Raw genomic sequence first — 19,371 nt, 5'->3', positions numbered from 1 at the left:
GAGAGACAGGGAGAGAGAGGGTGGGGAGGGAGGCAGGGAGGGAGGGAGAGAGAGAGAGAGAGAGGGAGAGAGAGAGAGACAAAGACCAGGGCGCATCATGACGCACTGATGCCTGATGATCAGTGGTAATTACTTCAATCAAAGCCTGCGTCAGAGGCTTAATGCATATATGAATAAATTTATTTAAGGCTTCGTGTTGATTCATTGGAAAGTGATCAATATTTGTCAGGGTCCGTATTTTAGTTTATATTTATAAAACAGCATAATTCCAATGTTGATAATTAAGGTCGTATTCCATCCAGGTCGAACATTATAAATGGATGTCAGGAAAGACGTTGTCTTACTCGATGTGAAATAACATTACATTTATCATTTTCACTTGTGTTTACCTTTAATTGGCGCACGCAGTGGCTGTCAGGGTCAACGGGTTCAACTCTAGTCCGCAGAAGTGAGAAATAAATCAACACTGTCTGTATTCTGAACGAAGGTTTAAAGACACACAATGATGATAGAAGTGTTAAATTGTGCTAATTCCACCAGGTGTTGTGTGAATACATGAATCATGGCATAATTTGCATGTTTGCTCAAACTAACGTCTCACAATGAGTTTGAACACATTTTAATTTAAAATGCAGTTTCTAATTCTGACACATTCTGTTTAAAACTAAATGTGCTTGCAAAATAGTAAAAAAGAAAGAATCAACCTGGGGATGAGATTGTCTCTTCTAGGGTTTATTGAAACAGTATAATTAGTTTAGCAAGCAGTTCTTACTTAAAACAATACAAACACTAAATAAATAGAATCATCTAGGGCACAAATAAATGTTTCTAATCTGGGGGTTCATATTTCCTGAGATACAGATTCAAGTCAGTTTTCTTACTTTACAAAGAGTGCAGCATTTATCATCGTTCTTAACCTTTAAACTGGCACATGCCTTAAAACTCCTGTTGGAGATAAACGTCTTTGTTTTCATGCAAACCACCATCCTCTCTCTAAATACTGTTTTAGCAAGTCTTTGGATGCATTCACGGTGCTGGACAAGTGCAGCTTCAGACAATAAGGCCTAAAACGTAACATTCGCTCGCTGTAGTTCACCGCATATTTTCCGCACTGAAATGCAGCATTAATGGTTAAAGCTTGATCCTTCCTCCAGTTATTTTCAGGCATCTGTGCTTAAGTGGAAACAATTGTTGCATTCCCGACATCCTTCCTCTGCATCTTCCTGGCGGGATTCGCAGGTGCTTGCAGACGGATGCAGTCCCAACGTAGTCAGGCTGCATTCAAGGAACTCCTTCAAATCAACCAGCTCCTCATTAGGCTTCAGTTCTGGTGAACTTCTCACACACTCATAATTCCACACTAAAAGAGCATTCAGGTGAAATTCCTGGTTATGACATGATGCTAAACAAAGGCTTAAATCTTCCAATCTGACCTATAAAATAGATTTGGGAATTAATCCAGTTTTAGAAAAAGGTTGGCAGTGGTTGCACCATCTCAAGTGCTTCTTCAGAGACTCAAAGTTCACAGATGTGGAGGATGAAAGGTAATTAGCCTCTGCTAACTGGATTAGCGGTGCAGATGTATAGTAATGTAAAGATGTGGGGAACGAAGACACTTCAGAGGATACTGGTGTGCATGGAGTCCATCGTTAGGATGCTACAAAGATTTATATTTTAAAAAAAAAATGTATATCCATTTATTTAAATGACAGAAGGAAGAATGTTACTACCGTAACTAAAATAGTGGAAGCCAAAGCTGCAAAGAGTTCAGACCCTTATGTTAAAATACGAGCCACTCGGGCCTGAATCTCGCCATCAGGGTGCGAGAGCAGCTGAAACAGTCTGTTGTTCAGCTGGGAGGACTCGTCTAGCATGACTCTGAAGAGGCAGTCCTGCTTCTGCCTCAGTATGTCAGCCACCTGGGTGGAGGGCCTCCAAGCCTTCAAGTTTCCTGCAAATGTCAGCAGTCTCAGGAGCACCGGAGAGGCTGTTTGGGCATCAAACAGCAGCACAACAGAAGCTGGTGCCTGCAGCAAGAAGGAAAGAAAGATTCACTTATGTGCCGCATTATAAAAGCTGTATTTTAACTTACACAAGGCAGTTGAGAGAAAAGGACCAGCATTCCTAATGCTCACCTGAGCTTGCACAATGTCATCCATCATGTCAGGATTAGATGAAAGATTTACCAGGACCTTCAAAGACTGGACCTGAAATACAAACACTGTCAATGCTGTAGTCATAGTTTGACCACATTAAGCAAGAGTTGCAAATGATTGCCTGCACCAAGAACTGTTGAAAACTGTTGCTATTTTTCCCCTTAATGACAAAAAAACCAACCTGCAAAGCTTCATTGCCCACAACAAGCAGAGAGAGCAAAAGCCTGATGGAAGTCTTCAACAGGTGTTGATGTTGATCTGTGACAGAAAGGTTGGTCAACAGCCGAAGAGCACCGAGCTGAAGATCTGAATTCACTGGCGACATCTCGATCACTTCCAGTATGTGTGGCACATAAACCTGTGTGATAGACAAAACATAAGTATATGACAAGAGAACTTTAGTCATTCGTACGTATGATGTATGCTGTGAAGTGCCCGGCAACAGACCTTTACTTGATCCTGGTTTGGGATGTTCATACAGAGATTATTTAAAGCATTCAGAGTCTGCACTCTGACCTCGGCTGCAGGATCAGAGAGGAAACCTGCTATGATATGAATCCCTTCAAATTCCCGTATAAGATTCTGAAGAGTGCAGGTGAAAATAGAGAAAGAAATATTAGATTCAAGATATCTATCAGGTAAAAGGTGGCAACATGAACTAGGCACTTTTTGAAAATGAGTCTTGTTTAAAGAAAGAATGATACATTTAACTACACCTGATTCACAGTGAAAGCTGCTGCATTTCCCAGTGTCAGCAGGAGTTGACGTCTCTCAGATGGATTATTGCTGGTTTGTAGACTTGATAACAACATTTTCAAGTGTTGTGGCTCCAGGTTGCCAGAGGAAGCATGGATGATGTCATCTGTACAGCAAAATAAAGATTTAACCAATATTTACTTTGCGGCTCAAGGATATGACTACATCCAGCTGTAATTACTGTTTACAGGAGCTACACGGATTAAAGATGCGAACATAATTTCAAAAGTGACCAAGGCAGTACGTGTTCAGTAATGTGGTTACCTGCTGCAACTTCAGGTCCAGGACACACAATATCCAGCCCAGACACTTTGGCCAGCAGGCTGCCTGGCTGTAAAGCAACATTAACTCCACTGGGCTGAACGTTCTTTCCAACAGGAGGTTCACCTGTCACACTTTTCTTGTTTTTCTTGAAACTTCCCCCGCTGACAAGTTTATATATGCCATAGGAGGCCCCGGCTCCGGCCAGTATTCCAAGCAATGCTTTCATGTTGCCAAGCCTTGAGGACAGATTGCCATCGCCCATATTGCCGCTACGCCAGAGCGTAGTTAGCTAAGCTTTGTTAGCTATATGACGCTGCGCTACGACACCTCAAATCGGCGGTTAAAATCAGTCGACTAATCCGGTAATTTACCTCGCTAGCACTGATTACAGCCCAACGAAACCCCGATAAAGTCCACAGAAATAGCTGCAGACATTGTTCTGCAACCAGTGGTTTGCCACCATGCTAGAGCTGTCAACAATGTTGTCGTTTGTTGCAAGCAACGATGTTATTAGTTTTGATTGGTTGAGATAAAAACATGCTTACAATCAGAGGTAAGAACCCGCCCATTCTTCTTCTTCGCTTTTAATCGGATCGCTCACGTGCAGAGAACGGTTATGCTGCCACCGCGTGGAGACAATTAGCTTGTACTGCCAGCTCCTACTCCACCATTTTACACAGCAGTTTGCAATTTACTAAAAAGTTCTGATTTAATCTCAATTTTGATTTTCAGCATTTATATTCTTAGATCATAAAAACGATTCATTTGTTTATGTAGAAAAAAAGCACAAGCAAACTTTTCCGCGTTTCCCTGTCCTTTAATTCTGTGTGATCCTGCATGAATGCAAAGCAACATATTTCAAAGCAACACACATCAAAGTAACATACCATCTCACTGCGTTACATTGTATTGCATTTTTTCCTCTAGTGGTTGTCTCGCTTAACAACCAGTCAGCGTGGAAGAAATACAAAATACAACGTAAGAAATTGACAAGATATCCTGTGCACAAAGAAAAAAACCCACTTAAAAAAAAGAAAAGAAAAAGCATCATACACTTGCAAATAAAATATAGGCAAATTCAGTGGCCCATCCTTAAGAGTTTTGCTTTGTCTGGCAGAGGGAACATGTCCGAGTTCTACCAGGTTCGGGCTGAACTGAAATTCTGCTTGCCGCAGATATTTAAGGTGCGTTAACTTGCCAACAAAACGTTCCCGTTTTCTTTTCTACACCCTGCACATATGTTAAATTGTGCGTTGACAGGCTTTGCTGACAGCTTCCTGTGCGTCCTGTCCCAATGATCCCATTCAGTTCCTGAGGAACATACTGGTGCTCTTCCAGGGTCACGACAACATTGAGGCTATTGACTGGTGAGGACGCGAGTTTCTGCTCGCCGACGTTTCTGCCACACCGACACTTGGTGGCTCACTTTCACAACTTTTGCTCCACGTGATTCCAAGTTAAAGTTTATTCTGCTCCTGCAGCTGACCGTGTTGTCTAAAGTGCTGAACCCCATAACAGAACCTTTAACGGAAATACAGACTATAAATCAGGAAGGCCGAGTTTTCCTAATACGCAACAGTTGCATTCAATGTAAATTCACAAACAAATGATTTCAAGCATTTATGGGTTACTCATCGGTCCTCACTTTCACCCCTCAAACACATTAAAACCTCAACATTGGGCACCCGAACATATATTCATAAACCCAGACTGAAGATCTGGATCGGGCTCCGGTTCACCGGTGCCGTGTGATGGATTAATAGCTGGTCATATTTCACCGTAAAACACGCGGTTATCTTCTGTGAGCGAAAGTGGTATTTCTGTCCAACAGTAGCCTTCGGCACAAGAATCAAACATGTTCAAGTTTCATGTTGATTTTCTGTAGGTAACTTTCATTTCTGTGCTGCAGGTACCAATTTTTAGAGTTTCTGAAACAGTGGACGTTTAAGCCAGACGACACTTCCAAAGAAACCGCGGTACAGTCTGATTAATAAGTCCAAATATTCAGCAACAAATCCGTTTTAAGCCATTTTAACAGGATTGTTCTCTTCTCCCTGAGCAGATCTACTCCTGGTATAAGAACTATTTAATGGACATGTGCTTTAGGTATGTCTGCAACAGAGCTTTCACAATCACATTTGGGGTTCATTGAGATATCAAGGGAAAAATAAATACAAGCACCATTATTGTCATTTTCCTGCAGTAGCTTATTGAGAGCAGCTTTTGTCACAGCATGTTCTCCCACAAACACAGTTGAGTTTCCAACCCTCTTGTCTAAGAGGGTTGGTTGAATGTCTCCAGAATAGATATTCTGGAGACATTCTGGTGAACACGTGCATTACACACTGCTAAGATTTGTGTTATCACAGCTCAAGAACACTTAAAAAAAGCTGGGGTTTTTTTGGGTTTTTTTCTTTGTTCTAACAGAACTTTGACTTTCCAGAAATCTTCCTGTTAAGAACCAGAACAGGCAACTTTAGTCTGCATCAGTTTATTACAGACTGGCTTCTGTTTCAGACAAAAAACAGAATTCTCTCATTTTTCCTGAAGTGGACTTAAAGTCTGGAAGAGAACATTATTCTGCTAGGCTTTGGTGTATGGATATTTTGAGGCAGGTTTCTGGTGATGACGCCCAGTTTTGTGCCAATTGTGCGGTGCAAAATGACTCTTCAAAAGTGACACTTTGCTTCTGAAATAGTTGCTTCTGGTCTTTGTGGTGTAGAAAGGCAGAGATATACTACCACCCGTTTGAGAATAAAGCCCTCTTTTAGCTCCACTCTTCCTCTGAAAAGCATCATTTACTGTATTTCTTAATGCATATATGGGGCGTGGAGGCCAGTAGATGGTGTCCTGTATGGACCTGTGTGGAATGGCAGCATCAGCTGGACCACCAAAGCCACCCTTTAGAGTCACGCCTCTATTCTTCAGGGTAAAAAAAGAACGTGGCATGTTTGGATTATCAGAGATGATATTTTTCATGTTAGAGTTTCTGGAATTTAATTTGTAGCCAATTTTTTGCCAGAAGAATGGGTCTGATACAGATGGTAGATCCAAGTTAGCCCAGAAATTCTGACTATAATCAACTTTGTAGGGGGAAGAAGCCCACTGTGCTGAACCAGAGCCGCCAGAACTGAAGACCTGGACATCGTCAGTTGTCTGTTTTGGCTCGTTAATCCCAAAGATGGTCTTTGGCTCTATGTGTTGGGACCTCAGTGGCTGCCTTCTATTGGCTTCTTCCTTGGGAACATGTAGGCTGTTTAACTGAGCACCCACTTGACCTTGATGACCCTGTGGGATGTGGTCAGTGTTTGAGGCAGCAGAACCAAATGAAGGCCGGGGGATGGCAGAGTGGTAAATTCCCTTTGATTCTTCCTCGCCGACAGCAGATTGATGTGTCCGAGATGACGAGTAGAGGCTTTCCCGGTGTGCAGGGACGTGATCTGGGAGGTTCTGGTCGTTTTTGTGACCAAAGTGAGGTGAATACAGAACATCTGCTGGAATCTTCACACGCAGATCCTTTTTTTGGAAGCCTCCAAGCTGAAAGCCACCAGATGGGCTCTCATACTTTAACAAGTCCTCACTGTCAGATTCTTGAGTCATCCTCTCAGAGTTTTTAGAATCTAAATCTGGCACTGGACCATGAGAAAGGCTGATGAGAGCCTCCGCAGGAGGAACCTTTCCAAAGACTGGTCTGTAGGGCATTTTATCTGTTGGTCTGTGGCTTACTGGGTAAGTACGTTTGTTCTGTGCACCAGCATTTTTCAGCCCTTTGGAGCGATCAAGAGTTTCTAAACTCCCATAATCATTTGGCCCATATCCATCAGCTGCTAAATGAGGCAGCTCTGTGCTCAGATCTGAGTCTTGGTTTTCATCATACCCAGAACGCTCAGTTGAGGACACAAGGTCAGGGAATTGGGACCTATAGTCAGTGGTGGGATCTTCAGTCTCTTGTGCTTCCAAAGCCAATTCATTCTCCATCACGTGTCGCGCCATATGAAAATACATGGTCATATCATTTCCTGGTGTTAAGTAAGAGTTTTTCATTGTTTCTACAAACCGTTTGAAAAATTGGACAGTTGGGAAACTTAAATTGTGTATAGTTTCCTTTTGTGTCTGTTTGACTAGAAGAGGAAATGGGTGAAGATAAGCAGATCTTTCATGCTTGGGCCTCTGCACCACAGAGATTTTGGGCCCATTTTGGTCACCGGGGTTGATAATGGAGCCAGCATCATCTCCGTTTTCTTGTTGGATTTGCAATGAGGCAAAGCTTATGTGGTTCATGCTTATAGTTTTACCCACATCAGAGTCAGTTTCTGCATTGAAAGACTGCCCAGAAATCAGCTGGTCTGAGGGTCGAGGGTCAGACACACCTACATGGCTGCCGACAGGATAGCCACGTGCAATCCCACAGCCTAGCAAGGAGTAAATGTACTGGTTTCAGTCCATGTAGATTGATATTGACAGAGCACAAGTTCTTACCTTTCTGCAGAGGAAAACAAATGCAGAACCAGAACAGACTCCCAAAACACTGAAATCTGAAAATCAGAGCCAGAAATGTCTCATTTGAACAAACGGATCCAGAAAAAGACTTGGATTTACTCACCTCAATGAAAAGACCATGGCAGCAAGTTCAACCACCAGTTGGCTGATCAAGACCAGCATTCCTGATAACAACCAACCATGTTCTGACCTTTTCCTCACACAAACATTTTAGGAGCAAGGATTAACTAAAAACATTCACCCAGTAGCTCTTGGAAGCCTTTAAATTATGACCTGAGAGCTGCTGATCACGATCACAAACAGCTGCTGCTGCACAAAGATCAGCCTGATTGGAACACAGGTGCTGAAACAGCACATGAGTCACATGGCTGCGCGATGAAAGATTGATAACGCTGAGACAGAGCAGCAGACATTTGATCTGTCTGAGGACCCTGAATGATTTCATTTAACACACTGTTGAGTTCCTGGTGGTATCATGTGGCACCGATGAGCTTTCTCCACTTTGTTCCGCAGGCTTACACATTTGACCTCTGTCTGTAGGAGCTGACTCTGTTCACAATTTGGTTGCAACAACATATTAAACGCGACATATTCTTGATGGTTGGAACTGACGGGTCTGTTTTTGGGAGCAGGAAGTGGAAGGAGTTCGCTGTCCTGGCAAAACAAGGTTCCCTGGTGCTGCTTTTCAAGATTAAGAAGGCGAAGAGGTTTAATGAGAGGAAATGCCTCCAGAATGCAATGGCCGCATGGTGCAGTTGGGTTGAAGTGCAGAAGAAGACCCAAGCAGGTAGATATCCTTACCTGACTGGATTAGATAAACCTTTTTAGGCTTGCCGTGACTCAGTTAAGGAGCCAGAGAAAACATACAGTGTCATCAGGAGAAGTTTCCAGATATTCATCACTTGTTCCCAGCTGCTGCGTGTGCTCACTCCTGTGACTCATTCTGTCCTCCCCACCTTCACCACAGGCTTCATTTGTAAAGACTAACTTTGTTTTACAGTTATGAAGTGTTGAATTTGTCATCATATTCCCCTCTTTATTATTAAGTTCAGAAGTGTAAAGCATTTTTTTCTGTCTATCTATCTATCTATCTATATATATATATATATATATCTATATATATATATAGATATATATATATATATTTATTTTTGATTTTTTTCAGTTGCCATGGAGAGGCTTCATGAATTTGTGAGCCGAGGCCGTCTTAAATTGACTTTTGCTGCATGGTGCAGCTTTACAAAAGATTCGAGGAGGATAAAAGAAGTCTTAAAGGTGCATATTTCATCTTATGCATAAAAAATGTGAGAATTCCATCAATGTTGGCACATTTTTCTCTGGCAGAGGCTCAATGCTGAAGGCTGGAATGAAATCAGCAGCAAATTGAAGGGAGGATGTATCATCTCTGCTGTGAATATTGATATCTTGTTGAAGGTAATTCCTCTTGTTCCTGCATTTATGGGGTTGAGCCTTCTTTCCTCGGTGCAGTGAGGTGATCAGACATGCTGCTCAAGCCTTCAGGGTCCTCTATAAACACACTTTTTTCAGCCAGTCCATTACAGCACAGTTGCAGCTTCCTATGATTGAATCTAAACCTCATCAGATCTCATGAAAAAAAAATTAGCCAATTTTGTTAGTTTTTGAAGCTGCATTACTTCCCTTACAGACCGTTAACAAATGTAATGCAACTCTTCCAGCCCCTTGTGTTTTTTAGACTTGTAGTGCTGGCTGAAGGAGTGTACTTTTGGCTTTATTAGCGCTGCTTCTTCTGTCCAACAACTCTTGAGACAAACACAGCCTCAGCATGACTATGTTTGGAGATAGAAAGTGGCTGTGCACTTAGATCATGCTGCCTCACAAAGTGGCAGAGATGGCAGGAAAACCAGTGTCTCCAAAGGTCCCGAGAGTGAGATTATTGACTCTTATTGCCAGAAACCAAACATGAAACACAGTCCTGCTCCTTAAAATAACACAGCTTAACGATGTCTGTTTTCATTCCAATCAAAGGAGCATATTTATATAAATATTGATGTGGGCACCCTTCAGCAATGTTCCAATGTACAGGAACATGGCTCATCGGCTGTAATCAGTTTGCAACATTAAATGTTTAATTTCAAATTCTGCTGCTAATCTTAATATTTATAACAGCACTTGAGTAACTTCAAGGATGTAAGTGATGTAAGGGTATTTAATTTCTGCCATCTGTATCTGCGTCCCACAAACCATTACAACTTGCATCTTTTCTGCTTTTTCACGTGACATGAGGAAATGTAACCGTCTCCATCCCGAGGGAACAAACGCGCCTCTCATGTTTTCTGTGCAGATATTTCGTTATTTAAACGTACGTGACCTGCTGAATTGTGCTGAAGTGTGCTGCGAATGGAAGTCCTTCATCCAGTCAGGACAGTTGTGGAGTCGGGTCCGCCCTTTAAATTTTCCCTTAAACAGCTCAAGTTACAGCTGAAACTGGTGTAACTTTTCCCATTTTTGCATCTCCTTCAGATCAACTTCTCTGTAGAGAAAGAGTGGCTTGGCGACAACACGGTGCAGCAGATTCTGCGGAACTATAGGACAATCGTGATCCATCTCAACCTGCGTGGCTGCACGTCGCTGAACTGGCCCAGCTTTCAGAGCATCAGTGAGTGTCCCACCTTCCAGCCAAACTTGCGTCCACCTTTTTAAATACGAATCACCCATTTAGATAATGATCCTTTAGTAAATCTTGCCACTGCTAAGGTCACAAAGACATGTTTTATATCTTGAATACAAAGAAAACAACACATACAAAAGTATTTTCTCCATCTGATACAGACTGTTTTTATGATACAAAACCGTGGGGTGTGGGGGGGATACAAGTGTTCACGTGAGTCAGGACAGCCTGATGATCCCGTACTTTTTCCACAAGCTCAAAGATCTCGGCGGCTGCTGCTGCGGCTCCTCTTCAATTTCCCCCTGCGCTTCTTTCTGCGTGTCCCACGGGTCAGAGTCGGTTTGGTCTTGCCGTGCTTGGCCACGCTGTCTGCCCTTCGGACACTCTCTGTTGTAAGAATTCACGTACTCCTCCACACTCTCTTCCGTGTGTTCCAGAGGGGAGCGACAGATCAGGCCGCTGTGCTTCACTCCTGGGTGCAGACGCAGCCAGTACACCATGTAGTGGATACTGGATGGGGGGGTGTATAGCTTTACATTGAGTTAATTAAAGACGGCATTAAACCTGTGAGCGGCAGAACTCACCTGTAGTCACAGACCCAGGGGTTCCCTCCTAGCTTCAGTTCAGACAGGAAATACAGATCTTCAAGGACTCCATACTGGATAAAATGCAGGCTGTTGTTGGACAGATCCAGTTTTTGAAGGTGCAGAAGTCCTGAGAAAGAACCTGAGCAACAGTAAAAAATACCATTTTAGCTGCATCGGGATTGAGACTTCTCATCCTCTGACAGCTCATCTTCCCTTAATAATTTAGCGAGCAGGCAAATTATTATGTTGCTTTGATAATCTGTCACGCATTGCACCTTTTGTGATCGTACAAATATCGTGGCCAACATACCTGTGTCGGCATGCTGCATGTTGTTATTGCTGATGTTTAGGACCTTAAGGCTCTTTGTGCCAAGGAAGTCTTTGGCTTTGAGATGATTGATTGAGTTATTGGAGAGATCAATATGAACAACATCTTCAGGAATCCCCGCAGGAACCTCACTAAGATCTGAAACGAGAAGTTATTTAAAGAAGGGTTCTTGTTAATAATCCCAGTAGTCTAAAGATAGCAATGAAGACGCCTCCAAGTTGAGTAACGAACAAATTGGTTTGTAAACTCTGTTTCTATCCATCATCTGAATTTGATGGTAAAATGAATACCTGGTTATAACAAAAATATTTAATGTATTCTATTACTTGAAATGCTTTTGTAAGGTTTGCTATATTTAAACTAATAGCAATGGGTTGTTTAGCCAAAGCGTTCCAAGTTCTTCATAATGTGATAAATGGGTATCATTTAGAAGTATCCAAAGGTTCAGTAAGGATTAGATGAACAAAAACACTTCACAAATCAGACGTTCATTTCCCGCCAGTATTTTCTGTGCTTGGCACTGAGGCCTACATATTTGATCGTGTTGGTCATGCAGCAACTCACCTCTGTTACTACAGTCCATCCGTACTTCAGGGTAAAGGTAGGTGTGACAAGTTGTGGTGGCATCTGCTTTGGTACGGATTGGAGTGGGGTCTTCAGTGTAGCTTGGGCCTTCTGATGGATCACCGGTTGTTTCTGAGTCCAGACAAATCATCTCGGGGTTCACCTGCTTCAACTTTATCCCTTTCAGCTTGACGGGTTCTGCACACCTGGAACAGTAAAAAACAATAACTTTTAAAATCATGAAGTCAAAGGTGGTAGCTGGATGCACTTTGATGTTCTACACAATAGTTTCTCCAGTTCACCTGGCATGGTTTCCTAGGTTACGGTTGCTGGGGACCTGAAGGGTGCGTATGAGACTGTCCAAAGGGCAAAAACAATTCCAGGGATTATGGTATAGACGCAGGTATGCAAGACTTGGCATGGGGATCAGAGTCTCTTCGCTAAGTGTCTCCAGACGGTTGTGCTGCAGCAGCAGCGTTGTGAGGTGCGTCAGGCCCTGGAAGGCTCCCTCCTCCACAAAAGAGATCTGGTTCTGCTGCAGATCCAGACTAGTGACACTGTCGTATCCGAAGAAGGCGCCTTCACGGAGGACTTTTATGCGGTTGCGCGCCAGAAGGAGGTGTTTGGGTGGTCTGGACCAGGTGTGTGAGGCAGGAACGGTCGTGAGGCGACGGTCCTGACAGTCGACATAGACATCGTGAGACTCTGTCAACTCTCTGCAGTTGGGTCGTGAAGGGTCGGATCTGCCGCGTCGCACAGCGCCCCTCACCCTGTCACGAGTAATGAGCCAACGCTTGTTACAGAGCAGACGGTCAACTGGGCGAACCTTTCACATACCAGTCCCTACCTGTCTCCTCTGAGATGGTGTCTTACTGCTTTGAGGCCTTTGCCCTTCCCCGGCCTTTTTGTCTCGGTGCTCCGGAGCAGGAGGAGGAGGAGAAGGGAGGTGAAAAGGAGAAAGGAGGAGGTTGCACGCATCCTGGGCCCTGCTGGGATCAACTGTTTGTAGGCTGGAGTCAAAATAAGAGTCTTGCAAAAAAAGAAGAAAAGGGGCAGAGGTGAATGTTGTTATTGTTAATGGAACCGAGCTGGAGTTTCCATTATGCAAGAGATGGGAGCCATGAAATAGAATGTATGTCACTGCAAAAGAAGTCACTATGCCACAACACTGCAGGATTATTGCTGAATGATGACGTATTTGTCCAAACATGGGTGTCATAAACCAATTGAAACTTTCAGTTTGTTTCTGTTCAATTCTGTTTAGGTGAATGTAAAAACCTGCAGGAGCTCAACATTTCCGAGTGCGTTCATGTCACAGTGAGTAAAAATGCCTTTTCTTTTTCAACTGTATTGAAAAGCTTTAATCTAAACTTATTGTCATCTCCTGAAGGAAAACATCACTGGTAACGTGATGGTCAAAGAGCAACTTGCTTTTTTTTTCAGGAATAAAATGGTTTTGTTTAATTTTTTGAAAAAGAACAAAATAAACATTAAATCTTTGTCTTGTCTCACAGTCGCATGTGGCTTCCTGACAGACTAACATTCATTTGTAACATTTTAACAGGATATGATGGTTCAGAAAATCCTAAAAGGCTGTTCATTCCTGCTCTACCTAAACCTCTCCAAGACACACGTAACAGACAAAACTCTAAAGGAACTGTTCAGGTAAGTCGTCAAACGTTATAATTGTGGTGCAGCTTGCTGGCGTCTACCCGTTCAGCCCCAAAATCTGTCTTTGGTTTTTGGTTTCTGGCATGAAATTGTCGCCCAATTTTTCCCAGAATCTTCATTCCTTAGTTCAATAAGCAGATGAGTCACCGTTGGCTTGTTTTTCATTTGTGAAGACAGTTCCATCGTTGTTGGCTTTTTGATTTAGAGCAACAGATGTGGCGCTCAAAGCGTCTACACTGTACAGTTGCATTAATTATAGATTTATAGGCTAAAAACTACTGCACCCTGGCACCGGGCCAGCAAAGGCTTCACAAACTTAACCTTTCAGTCATGGCAAATGTACACATTTGGTGTGGGCATGAGAGCAAATCATTCAGAGATAAAGTCTCTTGCTTTTAAACAGGAACTGTCTGAACCTCCAGTATTTGAGTTTAGCCTACTGCAACAGGGTCACCGATGAAGGCTTCCTTTGCCTGGCCAAAGAAAAGGTCTGCTACAATCTCATCTACCTCGACCTCTCCGGCTGCACTCAGGTCAGTGGGAAATCCTCCTCTGGGTTCCGCCTACAGCCGCTCCGCTCACTTGGGCTGCATTCAAAGAATCCAGGCGCTCCGATCACACGTGTCCTCGCTCGCTCCTGGCTGAGGTCTCTCGGCGCTCAGAGCAAATGAGCGAACTGGGAAGAAGGGAGGCAGGAGGCAGATGCGGACAAGTGGAGGGTTTGGTCTACACAACCACCCCTGGCCCACCCACTTTTACCATGTGCACTCTCCACAACAGAGCACCCCAACATAAAATACGCTGTTGGGTTTGTTTCAGGGACTGTGCACGTTCCAGATGTTTGCTTTCAATTTATGGAGTGCTGAAACAATGAGTGGTAAATAAAACTGTCCCAGGAGGGTAACTCCTCCATACCGATGTGTGTTTTCTCTCTCTCTTGCCCCAGATGACCGTAAACGGGTTCATGTCTATTTCGGCTGGTTGTCGCTTGCTCAGAGAGGTTGTGATCAATGACATGCCCACGCTGTCAGACAAATGCGTCCTGGTGAGGCTGCAGTTGTGTTTTTAAAGAGAACGCTTGGCTGCACGTAACTCGCATGCTCTGTCCTCACAGGCTCTGATTGATGGATGTCCCTCCCTGTCTGCCATTTCTCTGCTGGGCGTCCCTCATCTCTCCAATGCCACGCTGGAGGCCATCGTTGAGAACACCAGCCTCGACACTTTCAGACTCCAGGGTGAGATTTTCCTGCCCTGCGCAGGTCTCTACGTGCACATTACAATAAAAGAATGACTCCCTCTGATTTACTCTGGTTTCAGGTAACAACCAGCTGACAGACGTCAGTTGGCAGGCTCTCTGCAGGAGCTCGCGAGACCTCCGCTGGCTCCATATCGCGGAATGCCCCAGGTTAACAGATGCCAGCTTGAAATCCTTCGCCACCCTGAAGCACCTGCAGCACCTGAACGTCTCACTCTGCAGCAGGTTGGTGTCGGTTGCTGCTGCGCCTACTGTACCCCTTCTTGAGGTAACGGCACGCCATGTTTTAGGGTGGGTGATGTTGGAATCCAGTACCTCATTGAGAGTTCCTCCTGTACACTAAGAGAGCTGGACATCAGTCACAGCCGCACGACGGACAGATCCGTCATGAGAATTTTACAAAAGTAAGTGCATACGTGTCAGCATATGATCCGCTTAGCTAGTTTAATCGGTTTCTACAACCCATCAGCCTGTGCAATCTGGAGCATCTGAACCTGAGTTACTGTGAGCAGCTGACGGATTTGTGTCTGGAGTGGTTCGGCGGCAGCTCGATTCGCTCTCTTGACATCAGCGGCTGCAACATACAAGACCGGGTATTGTTTCAACTCCTGCTCTCAACCTAACAATAAAACCATAAAGCTGTTTTAACCTACGTAACCCGGCACCTTTTTAGGGGCTGGCGTTGCTAGAGGGAGTTCAACTGAAGAAATTGGCCCTTGCGGGGTGTGTCCGCATCACGGACGCTGGCATAGAGGTGAGAATAGTTAGACTGTTGGCCTTTGACCAGGAGTCGACTTAAAATAAGGCATTTCTAATTCCCAGTTTCCATCCTGTCCTCACTTCTTAAATCTGTTTTGCTCGTCACTTGTCAGGTGCTGTGCAAGAATGTCAGATGTCTGGAACACATGGATGTGTCGCACTGCGCAGCCCTGACAGAGCAGGCCATCAGAGCCATTTCTTTTTACTGCAGAGGGCTGAGCACGCTCCAGATGGCGGGCTGTCCCAAGGTATACATGAGAAATTAAAGCACGCTTGGGCTTTTGTGAGACGTGTTTTGAATCATATCTGTTGTCTAGATGACGGATTTGGCGATACACATCCTGACGAGCGGGTCTGTGTCTCTGCGAGAACTCGACATTAGCGGCTGCCTTCTTCTCACTGATCGCACGGTGGACTACTTGCAAACGAGCTGCCCCTGGCTTTCCTCAATCAGGATGGTCTTCTGCAAAGGCATCTCAAAGTAAGACGCAATCAAAACATTCATGATGTACCTAATGTGGGATTATTAATGACCAGAGTGTGTGTGTGTGTATTAGGTTTGCTGCCATGAGGCTGAAATCACACGTGCAGTTTTGGGAGCATAACAACGATGACCCTCGATACCATCTGGGCACATGGTGACCTGTCATCACCTGAACATCAAGGAAATGGCGGAACAGTGCTCGGTGATGTCAGGAGTGTCAGGAAGAGAGAAAAAACCCAACATCTCACACAGTTGCAGCCTGAAGTGTGTGTGTGTGTGGGGGGGGGGGGGGGAGGGGGGGGTATTGATCGAGTGAGCTCCAGGTCCATACACGTCCTTTCGCTTGTGAACTCTTTATCTCAGGGTTTTGTTTAGAAAATTCAACTCACGATGACAATCTAGGAGGTGAAAGGTCAACTGCCTAATGACTGGCATATCTAGCAAGCCCCCATCCATCTTCCACCACTTTATCACTCAGGGGTCACAGGGGAGCTGGAGCCCATCCAGCTGGGAGGTGCACACACAAACGTCAGCAGCTCATTGCAGGGCTTATATATAGAAACAAACACTCACAAACAAAACAAATGAGGCATCTGCGGGTGGCTATTATGGTATTTGCATGAGCCGGTCTGTGTAAAGTCATTCTTCATAAAGACTCAGTTGATGTTTAAGGGTTAACATTGTTTCATCCTCTGATATTAAATCTGTCCTGGGAAAGTCTGCACTAAGAAGTTTTATATCTCCAAGTATTAATTGTTCCATACATCTGACAATCTCTCCTACAATGAGCAGACTAATTTATTGCTCCAGATGTGGCTTTTGATACGTCCAAGTTCTGCCTCACGGCGAGTCAAAGAATTGGATTTATTTTGCAGCTTGAAAACAAAATATCTTGTTTAAATAGATCTCTGTTCTGTTCAAACGGCAGCGAGTGATTTACTAAATCATGGTAAACAAAGAAAACACATTGGTCTTTTTCCCCCCACACAAGTTGTATTAAATATCACACGTTTGGTGCTGGTATAACCTGAGCACAGGAGGAGGAGCATCACTCCTGACCCCCCAACTTTAGGGTCTCAAACCAACTCTGTGTCTTCAGTGTGACAGAACCTCTGTCCGTCCGGACTCTGACCCACTGGACTGCTTCAGACTCGCCATTAAGATAACCTGAGAGAAACAAATGTTTGTTTTGGACAGCTTAGATCAATAATGGTGGCGCTGTTGTATGAGGAAGAAACAGTTTACCCATAACTGTGGTCGGGTTTTTAGCTGGTTCACTTTGTGTTCTGTGCAGAACAACCTCTGGGTCAATGTGCACTGACCCCCCACAGAGCTCCACTCCAGCTTTCAGTGAGGACGGGACACGCACACACACATGGCCTGAGTGGGACAGAGAATGGGAGGAACAAACATCAAATGTGGTTTGTGTATTTCGCTACTTCACACAAGGTGAACTTGCCTTCTTGTGTCTGAACATCTGCACTGCCACCATCTCCTACGTAGACGTCAACGTCTCCTCCTTTAGAGGAAATCTTTAGGAAATCATTCGAACCATCTGTATAAAAAAAAAGAGAGCCTCTGCATGGCTGATAGATACCACATGTGCCTCATTGTGCAATCTGAGTCACTGTACTTACCAATGACAGTGTCTCCTGAAATGTTCTCCACAGTAGCTTTACCTTTTTTTAAAAAAAGTATAAAAGATGTGGTTACATATTTTACTGGATGATGATGTATTACATACTGCTACATTTACGCCAGGTAGATAATGACTTCCATCTATTAGCTGTGGCAAGCTTAACTCTAGGCAGAAGAGAATTTCTGAAAGCATGACACATTTGTACTGCTTTTTGTGCTCAAACCTCAACATCAGTCAATTTTAATTCCATTTGGGACTTGTGGGAAACATCAAAATAAGAGGCCATCGAGCATCAGATGTAGATTAGTTTCTCAGGAACTGTTTTCAATTAAAGGTCAGCCTCATTTGGGCATTCAAGTAGGTGGACTGGTAAATGAAGGGTCGATGGTTTGGATGAGGTGATGCTGCTCCTCACCATGAATGTGGCCTAGTTGGATTCTTCCAGAGGAGCAAGAAACCTGGCTGGACTCGGCGTAGATGGCTTTAACTTTTAATGTTCCGTGTTCTGTTGAAACATTCATTCTGGTGCCCTGGAGCTTCTTGACATCCACAGTCTGCAAAGATTAAACTATAATTTATTTTTCCAGGCCAGCGCTGTAAACACATTAGAAGAAGTAGTAAGACATCTGCTGCCCTCTGCTGGTCGCCCTTACACTGTATCCTCGCGTGCTGATGTCCACATTGCCGTGGATGGTCCCCACACCTGTAACATGTCCTCCTTCAGACTTGACCTCGATCTGATGACCCTGGAAACGACAATAACAAATATATAATATATAAATTGTAAAATAATATAATAAAAAAAACAATTTTTTGGAGACATTTTAACTTTAGACGGGTATTCAAGAATAAACTCCACCAGCGGGTTATATACGAACATTTTAAGCTTTCTAAGCACTTTGTTGTAGTTTTTAATCAGACTACCACCTACCTTGACAGAATGCAACAGACAGTTGCCCTCCTCCGTTTGCACCCTGCAGAAGTCACACTCCATCTTCTTCACCTGCACACTGCCCTTTCCTCGTGTGGTGATGAACAGATCTGACAAAAACAGGTTTATATGCAACTGCAGAAATCACCAGAATGCCCAAGGTGATCATCACCGTTTGTTGAGCCATAGTTTAACCAGTGGACACTCACTGCTTTTTATAGGTGCGGCCAGATCAACCGACACGCTGCTGCTCTCCTCCTTGGCTGAGATGAGCAGCTCTTTGCTCTGTTCATCATAGCTGACCATGAAGTGTTCAGGACCGAGCTGCTGCTCAGTCTCTGCACCGTGGACCGTAACGAATGCACGGTCTGCCTCCGGGAAGGTGTGCGGGTCCAGCGGGTGGACGGAGATGCTGCAACCCAGCTGAGCTCGTACTGTGCTGAAGGGGTTCACCTCGAGAGCCCACTGCCTCACCGGCGCATCATTTATTGGACAGTTCGGTGAGGCAGAGACGGAGAAGAGGCGCGTAGTTCGCAGAGGACACTTGGGTTTTGTGAGTTTACCGCTGTTGAAGGACAAGGAGCGAAGGAGGCCGAAGCATCCCGGGCGGCTCATTGAGCTCCACATCTCCGACACCCTGCGAGGAAACGGCTCAAACACCCCGGCTCCAAATGGCTGCTGTCACCGCTAAACATAAACAGAAATGGCTCGGTTAGTCATGCCGCCATTCATAACAAATTCGTGACTGTCGCGTTCAGTGGAATACTTCCGGTGCATGATTTCAAAATAAAAATACGAAGATGCGTGATTCTTTTATTACTCAAGAC

The 19,371-nt window shown here is 44.2% G+C and overlaps 5 protein-coding genes and 1 long non-coding RNA gene across 9 annotated transcripts; 2 read left to right on the top strand and 4 right to left on the bottom strand.

Moving 5' to 3' along the window:
* Positions 1-711: 711 nt before the first annotated feature.
* armc10 (armadillo repeat containing 10) lies at positions 712-3,748 on the bottom strand. The gene is made up of 6 exons (XM_011607180.2): positions 3,177-3,748; positions 2,873-3,018; positions 2,604-2,738; positions 2,338-2,514; positions 2,136-2,207; positions 712-2,027 (listed from the first exon to the last, which is right to left on the bottom strand). The coding sequence occupies exons 1-6, from the start codon at positions 3,436-3,438 to the stop codon at positions 1,776-1,778; spliced, it is 1,044 nt and encodes a 347-aa protein (XP_011605482.1). The 5' UTR covers positions 3,439-3,748; the 3' UTR covers positions 712-1,775.
* A 128-nt stretch (positions 3,749-3,876) lies between these two features.
* LOC105416909 (uncharacterized) lies at positions 3,877-7,939 on the bottom strand. 2 transcript variants are annotated; one of them, XM_011607181.2, is made up of 3 exons: positions 7,780-7,939; positions 7,656-7,711; positions 3,877-7,588 (listed from the first exon to the last, which is right to left on the bottom strand). In XM_011607181.2, the coding sequence occupies exons 1-3, from the start codon at positions 7,836-7,838 to the stop codon at positions 5,760-5,762; spliced, it is 1,944 nt and encodes a 647-aa protein (XP_011605483.2). In that variant the 5' UTR covers positions 7,839-7,939; the 3' UTR covers positions 3,877-5,759. The 2 variants fall into 2 exon arrangements, with proteins under 2 accessions (XP_011605483.2, XP_029697074.1); XM_029841214.1 differs by having other exon boundaries at positions 7,656-7,659; positions 7,780-7,869.
* An 86-nt stretch (positions 7,940-8,025) lies between these two features.
* Positions 8,026-16,694, top strand: fbxl13 (F-box and leucine-rich repeat protein 13). Of its 3 annotated transcripts, none has more exons than XM_011607183.2 (18): positions 8,026-8,212; positions 8,309-8,463; positions 8,842-8,951; positions 9,021-9,110; positions 10,000-10,095; positions 10,179-10,314; positions 13,070-13,122; positions 13,370-13,470; positions 13,880-14,009; positions 14,423-14,521; positions 14,591-14,711; positions 14,794-14,956; positions 15,022-15,135; positions 15,201-15,324; positions 15,405-15,485; positions 15,604-15,738; positions 15,808-15,971; positions 16,048-16,694. In XM_011607183.2, the coding sequence occupies exons 1-18, from the start codon at positions 8,112-8,114 to the stop codon at positions 16,130-16,132; spliced, it is 2,058 nt and encodes a 685-aa protein (XP_011605485.1). In that variant the 5' UTR covers positions 8,026-8,111; the 3' UTR covers positions 16,133-16,694. The 3 variants fall into 3 exon arrangements, with proteins under 3 accessions (XP_011605485.1, XP_029697072.1, XP_011605486.1); XM_029841212.1 differs by having other exon boundaries at positions 8,027-8,212; positions 13,925-14,009; XM_011607184.2 differs by having other exon boundaries at positions 8,052-8,208.
* Positions 10,409-14,123, bottom strand: LOC101069059 (leucine-rich repeat-containing protein 17). The gene is made up of 7 exons (XM_011607182.2): positions 13,986-14,123; positions 12,653-12,834; positions 12,108-12,575; positions 11,806-12,011; positions 11,224-11,379; positions 10,911-11,052; positions 10,409-10,836 (listed from the first exon to the last, which is right to left on the bottom strand). The coding sequence occupies exons 2-7, from the start codon at positions 12,781-12,783 to the stop codon at positions 10,545-10,547; spliced, it is 1,395 nt and encodes a 464-aa protein (XP_011605484.1). The 5' UTR covers positions 12,784-12,834; positions 13,986-14,123; the 3' UTR covers positions 10,409-10,544.
* Positions 16,695-16,816: 122 nt separating the features above from the next.
* Positions 16,817-19,323, bottom strand: fam185a (family with sequence similarity 185 member A). The gene is made up of 8 exons (XM_003967323.3): positions 18,754-19,323; positions 18,545-18,654; positions 18,267-18,359; positions 18,029-18,167; positions 17,612-17,653; positions 17,434-17,529; positions 17,220-17,354; positions 16,817-17,141 (listed from the first exon to the last, which is right to left on the bottom strand). Exons 1-8 carry the CDS (start codon positions 19,169-19,171, stop codon positions 17,023-17,025), a joined length of 1,152 nt encoding a protein of 383 aa, XP_003967372.3. The 5' UTR covers positions 19,172-19,323; the 3' UTR covers positions 16,817-17,022.
* On the top strand, positions 17,269-18,431 carry LOC115250944 (uncharacterized). The gene is made up of 2 exons (XR_003889458.1): positions 17,269-17,395; positions 18,201-18,431. It is a non-coding gene; the product is annotated as an uncharacterized lncRNA (long non-coding RNA).
* Positions 19,324-19,371: the final 48 nt, after the last annotated feature.

This window comes from Takifugu rubripes, chromosome 9, assembly GCF_901000725.2.
Source record: "Takifugu rubripes chromosome 9, fTakRub1.2, whole genome shotgun sequence".
Classification (NCBI taxonomy): domain Eukaryota; kingdom Metazoa; phylum Chordata; class Actinopteri; order Tetraodontiformes; family Tetraodontidae; genus Takifugu; species Takifugu rubripes.
The sequence above is the reverse complement of the archived record's forward strand: the minus strand, read 5'-3'. Positions and strand labels throughout refer to the sequence as shown.